This window comes from Cryptomeria japonica, chromosome 1, assembly GCF_030272615.1.
Source record: "Cryptomeria japonica chromosome 1, Sugi_1.0, whole genome shotgun sequence".
Classification (NCBI taxonomy): domain Eukaryota; kingdom Viridiplantae; phylum Streptophyta; class Pinopsida; order Cupressales; family Cupressaceae; genus Cryptomeria; species Cryptomeria japonica.
The window spans coordinates 456,123,043-456,140,369 of NC_081405.1; the positions used below are offsets into that span (position 1 = coordinate 456,123,043).

Below are 17,327 nucleotides of genomic sequence, written 5' to 3' on the forward strand. Positions count from 1 at the left end.
TTCCAACTTGCATTGAAAAATCTCTCAATATATCAAAAATGTCTTAAATACATGAAAACACCAAAAATATTATCATTTAAACATCAATTCAGGTTTCTATAAGCAATCTATGCTTCAAACATTGCACAATATAGTTATAAACATCAAAACATCAACTTTGAATTTGAAACAATTCATTTCAACTGGAAACAAGCAACAAATCAAAACATCAAACCAAAAATATCAAGAGGACTTCAAAATTTCCATCTCCACTTCATAACCCAAATTTAGTATTTCATGCTTATGTGTCATGGGTTGAGGCCAGATTTGGTAAAAGAATTCTTATAAGAATTGAGAAAACAGTTGTTTACCCTCTCGGGTGAATAACTTAAAGCACACAGATAAAACACGTAATGCAGAATAATAATGCCATAGATATCAGATGCAATATATCAGATGTTATTCCATTCATAAGTGTCCTACACAAGTTACATTCGGAAGTATATAAAGATGTCGAGGGGGTGCGAGCGCCAACCGTCACACTGCAACTACCACCCCTCGGTTGCCAACTAACCAACACAATTACAACTTAATTAACTAGTTTTATTTCTGTGTACAATATTGCCGCCAACATCATCCCCCCCAAAAGAAAAGAAGTCGTCTCCAGACGACCTAATACAAAATAGAGATGACATTAACAGAACTACTGACGCCAGTTGAGCCCGGAACTTATACATCTGTTGCGTCCTCGCCTGAAAACCCTTTTCTGCTACCATCCGATGCTCAAGTGCGGATTTCACCATTAGTGCTTCCTTTGACATCACAATCCTCCTGTGCCTAAACCAAACTTGTCTGCAAAACATGCTTTTCAGTCTCAACCTCCACCAATTGCTACTCAAATGATACCGTCTCCCTAGCCAATTTGTCCTCGATAGCCACCGACATTGCCCTCTCGGCATCCAACTCCTGGGTACGCTGAGCTAAGTCTCACGCTAGTACTGCCTCCAACCTGCTGGTCAGCTCCTCCCGAGCCCTCTCTGCATCCACCAAGGCAACCTCACGTCCAGCCGAGACCTACTCCAAGTTCCTCAAAGCGTACTATTCCTGCCTGGAGGTGGCCACAACCCGCTGGCACAAAGGCTAGGAGACACCTCAAATCCTCCATCACACTCCCCAAAGGCTAATAACTAAACTGAATAACTCCCTGGTGTCATACAACTGTGCGGACCTGCAATGCCTTCCCTCAAACTCTGTTTGTTCCCAACCTCCAAATCCGTCTCCCTCTACAGCTTATGGCTTCCCCGCCAATGCTTAGCTACAGGCTTCTTTCTCACAGTACGAACAACCACAACACTTCTCGTGACATCTCTAATGCCCTTCGCCCAACTCCAACAAGTGTACTATAGCTCAAAAATAAACTGGGGTCTCGGGGCAGTGCCTTGGCTCCAAATGTCATCGAATAATTTTTCAATCTGGTCGTCGTCGTTTTTTTTTTTCTTCCTGTAATGTCCCCGATGGCACCCCGGCCATACAACCTCCCCGTACGGTCAACAACAGCACTGACACCTCCAATCGTACGGCCACCTTCCCATGCCTGCCCTGTGCTTGCGTGGACGCTGCATTGTTGGGCGAAGTGCGTTTGTGTGTTTGTGCGTTTGGGGCTGCTGCGTGTTTTATTTCTCTACTGGAGGTGATGTCCACCGCACAGTCATGTCCACCGCCGATGGTCCACCGTTGGTGTTACCACCGCACGGTGGTCCCACCGCACGGTGGCTCCACCGCCGGTGGTGGCTTCCCCCCCTTTTTTTTCTTTTTTTTCGACCGTACGGTCAACTGTCGTACAGACCCGTACGACCGTACGGTTTGTTTTTTTTTAAGTAACCAGATTCGGCTCGGGTTTCGTGCCTTTGGGATCGCCCTTTCTCGGTTTGCCTCGCCCGAGAGTCTCCCGCTTTGGTCCCGTGCCTCTCGAGTCGCCTGCTCGGCCTCTCAGGTCCCCTTCCATCCTCTCAGGTCCCCCTCCGGCCTCTTGGGTGTCCTTCCATCCTCTCGAATCCCCTGCGCGCTTCTTGTGGTAGGGTTTCAATTTGGACCCGTTGGTGCCTTACAGTGGAAGGATCACGCACCGCTTGCCCCTCTGACCGCCAACAACAGTCACTTGGAAGAAACCCAAATCGCAAATCTTGTTGAGGTCTTAGATCATGCAATTATGCATTTAGTGGCTATCACAAATCAAAGAAGAATCGAGGTCTTCCACAAAGAAATCATACACTAAGAAATTAAATCCATCATCTACAAAGAAAGCATACAGCAACAAGACATTGACCTCATCATCAATGTACTCCTTCCACATGAAGAAGATAGTCCACCTCACTCACTGCCACTTGGTCAGCTCATGCCATGCAAGTAAAAGCAAAAAGCCTAGTCATTCAATCAAAATGAGCAATCCTACAATTTGCCTAGGCTGATCTAGAAAGGGCCTAATTGATAAGGCTCGTGTAACAATGAAAGTAACCTCTTGCAACATGTCTTGGAACATCTAATGGCATGCACAACGTGAATCTAGGGAGAGAGTTGTATTTGCATAGCATGACTATTGTCTTGTATAGTGTAGTTGTTAGCTTGCACAATGCCATCACCTTACAAAGCATACTTGTAAGCTTGTTCTGCATCATTACCTTGCACAACAAGGTCATTGACTTGTACAACAAGGTTGTTGCCTTGCACAAAAATTCTATTTTTATCTATACTATGACGTTAGCATATTGCACATTACATGCAACATGACTTCTCTGAATGAATATTAACCACACATAATAAACCGTTATTGCTCACACTTGGTCAAACATTGTTGACCAACTTTACCTAAACCATGTACGTCTTCCTACACTACAACCAAATACCATCAATGGCTTGTGGTAGTGGATACACATACCTGATTGCTTCTAACTGCTTGTGATACCTCTTGAGTATCTCTAGAACTTCACCATGCTCCAAGATGTCACTGCATGTATCTCAACAACACCACAAATACACTTACACTATCATGCATACTCTAGTAACTAAGACAAATATGTGGTTATGAGTTCTCCATATGACTTGCACTTGCAACTCTAACAACACTGGACTTAGACAAGTTTTCCATGCTAAACTGCAACATCTAAAACTCAGAACAACTTCTCATAACTTTGTTTGCTAATCTATGATCAAAAAAGTTTACATACATAACATACATTATATACATGCACGCATACATAACACACGCACGCACACACACACAAATTATTACCTTGATCAACCAAGAAAAAGTTCTGACCAAAGTTCTTCAAATAATGCCCATGGGTTTTCATTAAGTGATTTGTTTACTATTATGTAACTTTTGAAGATAGAGTGATGCCTTTGATTGATTCAGTGTCCACACACACACACATGCACATGCACATGCACATACACACATAAATTATTACCTTGATCAACCAAGATAAAGTTTTCAGACCAAGGTTCTTCAAGTAATGCCCATGGATTTTCTCTTTTTTTAGGGTAAAATGCACAAGGCATATATATAATATACTATAATAAAAGGAGAAGTACATAGAACAAAATAGCAGAACTGAGAACCAGCAAGACCAGAGAGAATAACTAACCTAGATGGAGAGGAGCATAGCTCAACCCCCCGAGATCTAAAACTATAGCCACCAAGAGCATTACTCAAAAGTTATTACAGACTCAAAACTAATTACAAATAGTAGAGCCACCAAGAGCATTACTCATACATCATTACAGACTTATAACCACCTGGAGCAATGCTCAATAAATGATGAGGACTCAAACAAGGATCACAAACAGACAAAAAACTATGCCTGCAAGAGGGGAGGCAGTCTCGACCCAATACCAATGCTTTTTACATAGTTACAGATAGATACATTTATAACAAAAAACTATACAGCTGGTATCAGGATATAATACTGAGAAGAGAGCCTTGATCAACCAAGAGCAAAACAAAAAACTTGATCAAAAGAACCAGATAACCTTAAAAATGAGGGTAATTTTCCCCAGTTCCTTTATTTGCAGCATCTTTATCTTCAAATATTCCACAAGGAGCCAAGGCAAAGACCAATCTTGGAGGCCAAGCTATCACCTTAACAAGCGACCGAAGATGCAGCTTCTTTAAGGTGTGAAGCTTGTGGATAAGGAGTCAATGGATCAGATAGAACACTTCACAGAAGTGGGAAGCAACCGCCGACATAAGCATGTCTACAAACAAAGCCAATTCATTTCCAAAGAACCTGCAATTGTTAGATTCCAAACTAATCTTCAAAGCATCATACACCTTAGTATACTCTGGCTTCTTCTTGAGATACTTGTTGGGGAAAACACCACCCACCCATGATTTCCCCTTGAAGAGGTTATATTTATGGATTGTCCTATCCAGAATCTAAACCGATACTCATCCTGGACATATTGCATGGCAATTTGATGTAGAAGGCCATAGTTTTGCAAGAGATCACAGAAATTGGATAGGAAAATAGTTAAAACCTGAGAGGAATACAAGATACTATTGTGAGGTATTCACACATCGCCCCATTGCAAATGGGGGACCCCACTTTTTGCTTTCTGGGGTTAGCCCTTTTTATTTTGTTGTTGTTCGTTTTAGTGTCTTAGCCTTTGCATTGAAGGGATTGAGTTTCTCAAAGGTCATCAAGCCAAGTAGATCTCCTCAAGGTGGAGTGAAGGAGGTCAGGTCAGTTGAGTGATTAGGGGTTATTTAGATCATTCCTAGGGTTTTTGTATACTATCTGGTCATGCTTCAAGTTGCTAAATCAAACCTTGGTTGACTGCATAGTGTCCTCCTAAGTCCCGTCCCTTACATCAAGGTCAGAGCGAACTCGCCTTAGAAGTCTAGAATGTCATCCTGATCCTTAAGTGTCCTGAAATTTGACAAGTCTGGAAATTTGTAGGATCCTCCAAAAACTAGATTTTGCATTATAACTCCTAGAGATCCAAAACCACTCTCAAACATCCTGACATTATATATGGAATATAACTTAAAGTATAAGAAATGTCAATTATACTTAAATGTTATATTCCATATATGAATCCTAACGGAGAGACTAACTTGTCAAATAACTTCATGAGTTAAGGTTTTGGAGCGAAAATTTCCAACTTCGGGAGTTGCAAAAGAGGAGCAAAGTTCTTACTTCGGAAGTTGAGTGAGAGAAGCAAAGTTTTTACTTCATCTTCAAGCGATTTGGAGCGAACTTCATGTTGAAGGAGAGGTGAGCGAACTTCGTGTTGAAGAAGAGGTGAGCGAACTTCATGTTGGAGATGAGATGAGAGAACTTCATGTTGGAGATGAGATGAGCGAACTTCATGTTGGAGCTGATAGGAGCGAACTTCATGTTTCACCACTTTAGAGCGAAGTTTATTCTTCACGAGTTTGCATTTTGAAGTAAAATTGACAACTTCATGCTTGAGCACTTTGGAGCGGAATTCATGATCTAGCAAAATGAAGCGATCTTGAGAGTGAAGTTGGATATAAATAGGTGAATAAAATCAACTTCGGTAGTTAAAGGAGATGAGCGAAGTTTTTTTTACTTTGTGCATTGAAGAAAGTGAGCGAAATTCCCAACTTATGAGTTGAAGGAGGTGAGTGAAATGCTTACTTCATGAGTTGAAGGGAGTGAGTGAGGTTTTTAATTCGGTAGTTGAGAAAGATGAGCGAACTTCATGTTTCCACCAAGGAGAGCAAATTTCATAAGCATGAGTGAAATTGAATAAGAAAAGGATAATCGCCTAAAGAAGATACAATATCAAATGAACTTCATGATCTCATTTAGAGGAGCGAAGTAGAACGATCTTACAACTTCAACTTCAAGGAGAAAGGAGCGAACTTCGGGTTCAAGCAACTAGGAGCGAAATTCAAACTTCATGTATCAAAAGAGATGAGCAAAGTTGATAACTTTAGCAGTTGCAAGCTTCAAGCGAAATCCTCCACTTCACGAATTGCTAAGGAGGAGCGAAATTGTTACTTCATGAGTTTAGGTTTTGAAGCGAACTTCATGAGTTTAGGTTTTGAAGCGAACTTCATGAGTTGAGGTTTTGGAGCGATGTTTACTACTTCATGTGTTTGGGATAAGGAGCGAAGTTCATGATCTTGCTAAGTGGAGCGATTTTAAGAATGAAGTTGGATAAAAATAAGAGAAAGAATTAAGAGAAGCAACTTCATGTTTCACTAATTTAGAGCGAAGTTTTTCACTTCATGGATCAGCGATTTGGAGCGAAGTTGTTACTTCATGAACTACAGATTTGGAGCAAAGTTGTTACTTCATGAACTACCGATTTGGAGTGATCTTACAACTTCATGAATTAAAGTGAAGGAGCAAACTTCATCCTAGAAGGTTTTTGAGAGAAATGCTACTTCATGAATTGAAGAAGTGAAGCGAAGTTATACTTCATACATTAAGAAATAAGAACGAATGTCAACTTCATGAATCAAGCTTCATGAGCGAATTTTAACTTCATGTTTGAGACAAGCGAGCTTCATATAAGGGGGCTTCAATGGAAAATTCCAACTTTACAAACCAAGGGATACAAATGAACTTCAAGAATTAAGACATGAGCAAACTTCACAATTTGAAGGGTATGAGCGAAGTTCAAGGAAATGAAGAAGATTAAGGCGAGGAGAAACTTAATGAACGTTAAGGATGGAATACACTTCAAGAGCCCCTCTTCACGAGCAAAAAGCAACTTCAAGTGTTGCTTCGTGATGGCGAATCCTCTTTATATGCTTAAATCAACCTATATTAAGTATGTGTAATCCTTGCTTGTTTGTTTTGCAGGACATGAAGATAGTCACAAAAGAAAAGGTTTGGAGTTTCAAAGGAGAAAGACAGTGGTGACATCAAAAGTACATCAATACTTCAAAACTAAGATCTACACCTCGCACATCTATGATTGAAGCCTACATCGAGCACGATTGAATAAGCAGATAGTTTCAGAAGAGTTAATCAAAGTTAGAAGATCAAACCTACAAAGGACAAGTTGGAGGTCGCATCCTAGTGATCATCCCAGTCACTATCTCTACCAATTAGAGGGGATCCACATCTGCATGTCTTGATTCAATGTATCTGACTCACCAGTTACGACACAAACTCTGAGGCACCTACCCCTGATTTCTATTGGTCCACACTCATGGAATGTAATTTTCTCATTGGCTATGGAGAAGTTTGTTGTAACAAACCCTAATTAGGGTTTTTATTGAAAAATCTTGGTCGTTGATGGAAATCCAATCCTGGCCATTCATTGTAAATGAGCTCTCTATATAAAGCTCGGGCTCTTCATTTGTAAAGGCTAATAGTTAATAGCTAATAGTGAGTTAATAGTCAGTAGACAGTCTTAAGAGAATAGAATAGAAGTTAAAGTAGAGTAGGAAGAGAAGGCAGAAATTGTTGCCTAAGTTGTAAATGAACCCCATTTTCATTGAAGTTATGGTGAAGTGTGTTGTTTCATTACAATGTGCATGGTTTCTTGTTGGATCTTCACATTAGATAATTAATAAATTAGATTGAATGGAAGAAGTTGTTGAATGTATGCATGTGGAATCCGCTTAGTCCATACCACTAGCCTCTTACTAATTGTGAGTGTGCCTTGTGTGGTCAACTGGAATAACATGAGCTTAACCTCGAATCATCCTACACTCATTGTTTATGCATTAACTTGAATGGTGATCAATGTTTGGTGGTATTGGTTTGAATATCTTTGAAACGTCCTTAGAAGATTGCATTGAGCTTGTGTCAAATTGTTCAATTTGATGGTGAGACCTCGCCTGGTAGGATTCCATATAGTCATTCATCCATGTTCTTACATTCTAGGTCTTAGAATCGACTCTCTCAAACTCTACCTTTTTCGCTATTTTTTATCTTCCAATTGAGTAGATAGGACTAAAGTTCCAACAAATCAAGCATTCAGGCATTCGAATGTAAGTCCCCTTGTGATTCCAACATAATCACATCAAACCAACTGAGCTTATCCACACATAGTGACCCTACATTCATCAACCTTGGAATCGTCTCGAATGATCCTTAAGCTAATCTTCAGCATCCGAGAGATTTTGTTCAAGAGATGATAAGATACTTATGGTATTTTATTCTGTGTTTGCATGTGCATAAAAAACACATCAACAGATACGACGGGCCTTCACGTTGAGTAATTATTCTCCTATAACCTCACGAATGGATCTTTCAACTTTGGGGTAGTCCTACTTAAAGATCCTCCTCGCAGGATGGAGCAAATGCTCTTGAAACAGGAAATTCCCATCTTTTGATGGGCATGGCAATTCTACAATTTCGAGGTTTGTAGGCCATGAAAGCACACAAGGATGAAGCAGCTCGCTAAACACTGCACCACCCACCAAGAGAAAACACAAAATAATAAAGAAATGAACAAACACTTGCACATTTAAAGAGAAAACTTGAAGCCCCAATACAAATGATGATAAATAAACCATCTAGATGCACACTTCACACGCTCCTAGGATGTGCAAACGATAAAATTGGAGGTGGAGGTGGAAAAAAAGTGAATTGGTATAGGAGTGACATCATGATCATGCATGGAGAAATAAAGGAGCGATTGACACTACCCCAAAATCCGAAGCGTGTCCTGAAGTATATGATGTCAAAGAAACTCAATAAGATATAAGAGCAAGGAGTAATTTGCCGCACATGTGGAGAATGCAGAGAAACCAATAAAGGAGATCTTGCAGAGATAGGACTACACTCCTAAAATTCTACACACTTCAAATAAAAGAGCATTAAAATCCACAAAAGGTAAAATGTCTAATCAAGCCCAAGTGGAAGAATTCTGGAAAATTATAAGACACAAATTGTACGCTAACCCAAACAAGTTGGAATGGGAAGATGAAGTCATCTACTCGCATCATTGTACCCAATTGGTGCTAAAATACGATCCGCCCCAATGTCCAGACTAGAGAAGTAGTTTTTACCTTCGTGAAGGGGACATACAGTCCACATTTGCTAAACCATCTACTAGTCAGTTAGCCTCTCTGAAGCAATGAAGAATGTGGTAGTCAGAGAAAAAACGCAAGGCTTCCCAAGCTTCATGAAGGATGTAATTGAGTTTCCAGCTAGGAGATTCAAACTTTTTTTAACAAGTAATGATGTTCTAAGAGTCCCCCTCAATAACCAATTTCTTGACGTTTCATTGAATTGCTAATCTGATACCAGCCAGAATTGCTCTAGCTTCAACCATGTTGTTAGAATCCAAGGGAATTTTTGCTGCTAGAGCCTTAATTCCTTATGATCTTGCAAAACACAACCCACACCTGAGATACCCAAATTCCCTCTAGATGCTTCGTCAAAGTTCAGCTTAATAAACTCAGGATTTGGTGGTTTTTATTTGACCTCCCTCCTATTAATTTCTTATAAGCATTATTCAATAAACTTCCTTTAAATGGTAAAGAGATGAAATACCAATCCTAAAGGTCAAGGTTATCCCATGATGTAAATACTAAAAACAGAGTCAGTACTTTTATATTTGGTGATATATGCTTTCATAGTCTTAGAGATGGACTTGTGAACTGTCGGCGGAACATTATGAAGGGAATTCTTCTCGTCTAAAGTTGTGTTTATTTCTTTCCCACCAAATAGTCATATCAAAAATAGTTGGAGCCACTTTCCACAAGATCCCAAAGAAAGAGTCAGAAAAATGAATAGGCCAAGAATCAAAAACTTCAACAAGGTCAAAATGCAATGGTGAGGACCAATGCAATTTCTGCATTAACCAATACCAACATTCCCTTGCAAGAGGATAGTTAAGAAGATGATTTTTCGTTTCCGTTTTCTGACCACACATGACACAAGAAAATAGTTGAGCTATGCCAAGGGAGGTGAGCCGGTCACTGGTAACGATTCTATCTTTCAAGGCCAACCATGCAAAAGCTCTTGCCTTTGGGAGACCAACTTCCATCTAGCAAAAGGAAAAGCCTCTGGAGTTCTTCTTTGGAGTTGAGTCCCTAATAATATCATAGCCTAGATTCAATTTAAAACTACCTAAGGGAGAGGGAGTCCAAATCAAACAATCCTGAGAATCCTTGTAGTGGATGAACCTATCTCTGAGCAAATTATGAAGCATTGATTTTTGGTCCTTAGGAATAGGGGTGGAGAAGTCTTTCCACATAGCTATTCTCACCCCATTTTGTTCTTTAAAACCTAGATAGTCATAGACCTTACTTCCCCAAGCCTCCTTAAGGAAAGATTTTGCTTCCACTAAACTATTTGTTTTGCTTAGTGGGGGGAAGCCATTCCAGAGTCTTCCCAAAATAAGGCTTTTTTTCCTATTATGAATTACCCAGGACATCTAGGGAACGAATACCTTTCTACATTTCAGGATGAAGTTCCACATCTGAGAGCCGAAAGGAGGGTTTAGAACTGTAAATATTCTCTCCGGCCTATATTATCGAAGTATTTAGCCTTCAGAATAGAAGTCCATTTGGAATTATTGTTCAAGAACAACTTCCATACTAGTTTGGCTCCAAGGGCTGAATTTCTATCCTCTATATTTTGTATGCTTGACCCCCCACATATTTTAGGCTTGCATACTTTTTCCCAAGAAAGTAGATGGATTTTATTTGTAGACTCTTTAATACCTTTTTAAAGAAAACTTTTCAACTTTGTTTCAATATTTGACAAGATACCTTTTGGAATGGGAACCACTGACATGATGTAATTAGGGATTGTGGACAGCACTGACTTAATCATGAGGAGTCTACCTGCTAATGAAAGCCACGTGTTCTTCTAGGAGGAAATTCTGCTGTTAATAGACTTGATAATACCCAACCAGAAAGAGCTTTTATTCTTTCCAACAAACAAAGGTATCCCCAAATATTTGCATGGAAGGACATCTTGCTTGAAGCCCAAATAATTTGACAATCTACTTGAGATCTCATGGGAGTAGTTTTGAAAGAAAAATTTTGATTTGGTTGCATTTAATTGTTGACCTGTCAGCTCACAATGTGAATTAAGAACAGCTTTAATAGATTTTGCCTCCCGCCATGGTTGTTTCCGCAAATAGAATAGTGTCATCAGCAAACAAGCTGAGTAATAGCAATATCTGTGTTGGGAATACTAACTCCCTTCCATAGACCAAGTCGGTGTTTTGAGGCTATAGAGCAGCTCAAAGCTTTAGCCAAGATAATAAATAAGTATGGGGATAGTGGATCACCTTGTCAAACTCTCTGAGACGAGGAGAAAAAACCACAGGAGCTTCCATTAATTAACAAGGAGAATTTAGCACCTGAGATGCAGGAGATAATCTATTTGGTCCATTTTTTGCAAAACCAAATCTAAGAAGGATCTGCTCAAGGACTGCACAATTGACCCTGTCATATGCCTTCATCATGTCAAGCTTAACAATCATGGCTGCTAGCTTATGCTCTTAGAATGTAGCACTTCATGGGCTATTAGTGCACCTTCAAATGTTTCTTTACCCGGAACAAAACCCTCTTGCTCTTCTGAAATAAAGTGGGGAAGCAATTTAGCCAATCTCAGAGATATAGCCTTCATAAAAACCTTGTAGATTGTGTTGCAGAGCGAGATGGGTCTAAAATCTACAAACATTACTGGATTATCTGATTTGGGAATGAAAGCAATGTTGAAATGCCCATGGATATTCACTAAGTGATTTTATTTTTTTTAAATTACTACTATGTAACTTTTGAAGATAGAGTGATGCCTTTGATTAATTCAACGTCCACCTTTGGCTGTAGTGTCTTGGTGAGCTCTTCTTTTGGCAATGTTTTGTGGTAAAACTTCAAGTGGTGACCATTTACCATTATTGAAAATATATCACCTCTACTGTAGGCAACTTGACTACTTAGCAAACACTTGAATTCTTTTTTTGACAATGTTTTGTGGTAAAACTTCAAGTGTAGACCATTTACCATAATAAAAAATATTTCACCATCTATTGTATGCAACTTGACTACTTTGTTAGCAAACATAATTTCCATCTCATAGGGTTCCTATTATTTGGTTTAGATCTTACCCTTGAATCATAATGTTGTGAATCATATAAGAGAGCCCAATCACCCAGCTTGAATTGTTTATCCTTGATAAATCAATCATTTCATAGCATTTTCTATTTTTTAGTAACTTCTAAGTTCTATATGAAAGAGAGCTCATTGTCAGCAATATTAGCCACTACATAAAACAGTTTTTCTTTTATCCTTTGACACAATTAAAGATAAACCAATCTCCAGCAACAAAATAATTTTGCAAAGCAGATAGAAACAGCCACACAAAATTTCATATTATATTTATTTTTTATTAATCTATCAATACCTTTAATCTGTTATAAATTATTATATACCTATAGAATGTATGCAAGACTTGAACATTTGCAATAAGTGCCACGTTTTGTCAAACAAAACATTCAGGTGTTGTTATCTGTTTACAGAAGATTGTAATCACCTTTTCGTCTGCCACTCTGTGACTTTTTTCCTTTGTGGGTATAACAGAACTGTTCCCACTGAGTTCAGCTCCAGCCACATAGATTCCCTTGCGTGCTTTTCCACAAAATGCCAATCTTACTGTGTTTGACACATTCATAAGGAAAGTTGAACCTGGAAAATCAAGTCACAATTACCTCACATGCATTTTCAAGATTTCAATTAATCTGCTTGATTATAGGATAACTACGTTTGAAAACATGTTGTCAATATAATTTTCTTAAACAATAAAAATCCTTGTAGTTTCATATGTTTAAGTATGGCATAAAATTTACAAATATTCTAATTCCATGAGTTCGTTCTTTAATACAGACCTCTTTAACTCATCTTCAAGGATCAGAAATCAGAAATAGTAGTTGGATGGCATTCTAAATTTCTATCACTCTCCTGAATGTTGGATGGCATTTTATCACTCTCCTGAATGTGCGCTAAAAAATTCTAGCTGTAGGCCTTGCCTTGTGAATTACATTGCTTGTGGCTCAAAGAGTCCAGAAGGACCAGACTAAATTTATTACAGGAAGATTTAATCTTGATAAGTTCATCACATGGCAAGATCTTGCATGGGTACAAATCTTGTCAAAGGCACTCTTCCTGAAAATAGATTTTCATAAAGCTTTTGAGAGGATTAAATAAGACAATGATTCATCTGTGAGCAAACTTCTGGAATTGATTGTGTGCGAGTTTCTGAATCAACGTTTCAGATCACACTCCGTGATCCATCAATCTTTTGCTTCTAGTGCCTCTTTCATCCTGATGATGGAGCACGGAGTGTGATCCAAAACGTTGATTCAAAAACTCGCACACAATCAATTCCAGAAGTTTCCTCACAGATGAATTCTATGGATTGTGGAAATCTCATATCATCAAGACAATGATTCTCAACATGTTCAACTGATTGAAATTGGCTCAATATTTCACAAGGAAGGTTGTGGGATCTCTTTTCCACAGGCTTTTGCAAGATTTGATATGAACAGAAATCTTTCAGAGCTGATTTATCCATAGAGATCCATCCAGTAAAGTTACCCTCAAACCCCTAGCTTAAAAATGACTGTCACATATGCTCCTGGTTATTCGCTGGATCCGGGTGATTAAAATGCAGAGGAAAAACAAGGTAAGTTCTTTATCAGTAGGTAAATGGTTACATAGTGTTCTCTTTGCTAATGATTCAATTTTAAATCCCGAGCTTATTAAATATTCAGTTGAATGCACAATCCTTTGTTTGACACTTTTTCTGAATCTAGCAGTGCTATAACAAGTGCAGATAAAACAGAGGCTAAGCTTACTGGGGCAAAACAAACCTCTGGATTAGCTCTACCAAAGGTGGAAAAGTTATGACTCTTGGAAAAACATCAGCAGGAGCACCAATATTCTCATCCTCTTACCTATTTCTCAATCACGACACCAATAAAATATTAAAAAGTGCTCAAAAACCTAGGGTGAAAAGAATCCCATTGGTAACTTGGGCCAGGGAATCTCTGAAGTCTGAACTTAGAGCATGGAAGCAGTAGTTGTAGGTAAATGGATAGTTAGAGCAGAGCATGGAGATGTCACAGAATAGAATCTGTAAGCCACGTCCAATAAATCAGGGGCCTCTTTCAGCTATGTGATATAATTGTTGATGCCAAGGCTTCTATGCTTACTGGGTTAGCTCTTCTCACGTGAATCTGGGCTGTTGACATATAGTTTCTGATTTCCTTTATTGTCAGTTTGAAGGGTCATGGGATCCTTATGATCTAGCAAAGCAATCCAACGAGATATTTCACTCTTTTTGTGGCTAGCTAGGCCTGTCGTCTGTGCTTTCAAGAAAATGACTTACAAGAAAAGGTTGTTCTCTTTAAGGATACATTTAGAACAGTGAGTTGCAACAATGGCATACAAGGTGTAACTCAATCAAGCCAAAAAGCTGACTAAAGCTCGAAAACCATCTCATCAAGAGTTATGTAAATGATTCCTTGCAATTGCATCTTCAAAATGCAACTACATGGATCAGGTCCTTATTTATCATCAAGCCTTGGTAGTAAATGCAAGGATGTACAGGTTTCATATATCAGATTTTCTATTTTTCTTGCATTTTCTGTGGTAGTCTGCTGCCATGATTTTTTAGCATGCTCTCATGCTTAATTCATTTAGTTATTTACAGCCTCAGCTGTGTGGCTCTCTTTCAGGGGACACATGGATGATCAGGGAAGGTAGCAACAATTATAGCCTACAGCACAGCAAACTACCATAGTTTCTTGGAAAACAAGATGTAAGGTAGCCTTGGGAGGACAGTTCCCACTCAGTTTCAGATAACTGACACTTTCAAGCAGGAATTGGCTTTGATTACAAAGCCCAAGCTACCCTAATTTTGAAGGATGTTGACTCCTTTCCCTTCAAGACATGGACTGATGTGTTATTTTTCTATTGTGATTATTTCATTATTTAGCTATTGTGAGTATTTTATTATTTAGCATAATACGAGATGCATGTTCTCAAAAAATCAAATCCCCATGTATCATCTGACAATAATAAAGCTATAATGAAATAACATTCAAAAGAGAAGAATATAATAGGAAATACGCTGCAAATACTTGATAATACTTGAGAATAATAAACCACTTTGAGGGGTCAAACCTCCAAAAGTCTCCAATAAGAACATTATTTGCAATATGATGATCATAAACTAATCACTAGCTCCTATATATACCATACTTATGTGTTGGATGCTACCCAGGCCAACTTAAACCGGCATAAGAGTATATAAGTGATTTTACAACTTAAGTGAAGGTTATGTTAGCCACTAGTAGGCTACACATATCGCAATACAATCAATAGGTTAACAATTATGATAAGTACTGAAGTAAGCACTTCGAGTTATTTCTATAATGAGATAATCACTCATTATAACATCAAAGCTAGCAAAACGTGTTTTATAATCTATTAGATCATTAAGGCCACACACGCTTTCTGGGTATTTGTTTTAGCTCCGAAAAGCTCTCTGTTTTACCAATTCTGTAAATTTCAAAATTTGGCTGTGAGAAACGACACCATGGGCGGAAATAGGAGACGATATGAGCCAAGTAGTTGCAAGGAGTGGAAACAGAAAGAAGAGGTGTGGGAAATTTTGCCGAAGGGTGGTCTTTCGAGCTTCATAGAGAGACTCCATGGCCGTGATGGAATGGTAACTAGCTTCTTCTACAAAAATTGGAAGAAGGGCATGCTTAAAATGGGTGACCAAATGGTGGAAATTGACAAAGATTTAATAGCTAAAGCTACGGGTCTCAACAGGGAGGGCTGCAACTTCTACAGAGACAGGAAGGTCAGCAGGGAAGCCATTGAAAGGTACCCGGTTACAGAGAAAGAGAAGAAAAGACTGGTAAAGTTGAGTAAAACCTATTACCCGCCTAGGGCTTTTGCAAAACCCTGGCGGGAAATTCTCTTTGTTTTAATGCGGTATATAACTCTAGATGGTAGGTTTACGAAAGTCTATGGGTATCATTTTGTTCTGTTAAACCATTTTAGGCATAATGATAAGGTGAATTTCCCTTACTTTTTGCTCTGCTCCATGAATGCCTCCCTAAAAGCCTACAAAGAAAATCCTCGGGGCGATACCGCAATGCACCAGGGTCTTATGGTCCTCATTTATGACCATTTAAAGACCAGTCAAATCAACCGGATGCAGCTCTCTGTCGACTCTGAGGAAGATACGTCTGATTCTGATTTTTCGGAGGAGGAGGAATCAGACAATGACTCCTCGACTGATAACGAGGATAGCTCTGATGACTCAGAGTATGAGAGTAGTAAGAAGAGGAAATCAAGACCCTCTTCTTCCAAGAGCAAAAAACCTCAAAGCAAACCCTTGATTAGTATCTCTTCAGAAGAAGAGTACTCTGATTTTCCTGAAGAGAAGAAGAACCCTAAGGGGTTGCTGAAGAAGAAAAGTAAAGACCAAGCCCAGACCCGGAAGAAGCATAAGAAAACGGAGGAGACTGGCAAGGAACCGGAGGAGACTGGTAAGGAACCGGAAGATGACAAGCAAACTAGGACCTTGGAAGCTGAGCACAGCCTGGATATGGAGACAATGGAGGAGACTCTCAGGGCCGCCAACACTATTTCTGCCCTCCATATCCCTAAAAACGAACAGGTAACCCCTGGAAAAGTGACTCCCTCTTCTGGCCCTCCTCCCAAGGCCTTGAATGGTTTTATGAAAACTATTGAATGGCTTATTGATGGGTAAAAGAAAGCTGCGGATGAGTACAAAAAACTTTGCAACAGAGTCCTGATCCTGGAGACCATTAACATTGGAGAGGGGAATACTATGGTCGATTATATCGAGGATCTTAAGAACACTATTGCTAAAGCGGAAGACATCAGAGATGCCTTTAATCCCAGGTTTGAGAAGATTGAAAAGGAGATACAGGACAGAAAAACCCTGGCGGAAACTAGTGAAAAAACACTCTCGGACACAGTCATCAAAGTGGAAAAGATTGAGGAGTGCCTCAAGAACATTGCGGAGCAGAGCCTTAGCATTCTGAAAATCTCGGCCAATAACACCCATACCCTCATCAGCAAGCTTGATGACGACAAGGAAATCCAGGAAATTGACCTGGACGCTGAAGGAACAGGGGAAGCCCAAGGTCCCAGAACCCGCACCAGAGGCAAGAGGAAGGAAAAGAAAGTGAATAAGGACCTAGAGGAGCTGAAAGCAGTCGGGGCGACCTATGATGAGCTGGTGATAAAGGCAGAGAATCTGCTAAAGAAAATTGCTATGTAGTGTCTCCTTGGTTTCTTTGCTGTTTTTTGTTGTTTCGCTGTTCTTTCTGTTCGCTGGTCTTTTAGCCAGTCG

General features: G+C 39.4%; 1 protein-coding gene across 1 annotated transcript in view; it reads right to left on the reverse strand.

Moving 5' to 3' along the window:
• The window catches only part of LOC131064422 (nucleolar GTP-binding protein 1), a 184,686-nt gene that overhangs the window by 131,810 nt on the left and 35,549 nt on the right, over positions 1-17,327 (reverse strand). Inside the window, exon 2 of the mRNA XM_057998564.2 lies at positions 12,465-12,616. Within this exon, the coding sequence (XP_057854547.2) occupies positions 12,465-12,616 (152 nt within the window). The remainder of the gene's footprint in view (positions 1-12,464; positions 12,617-17,327) is intronic.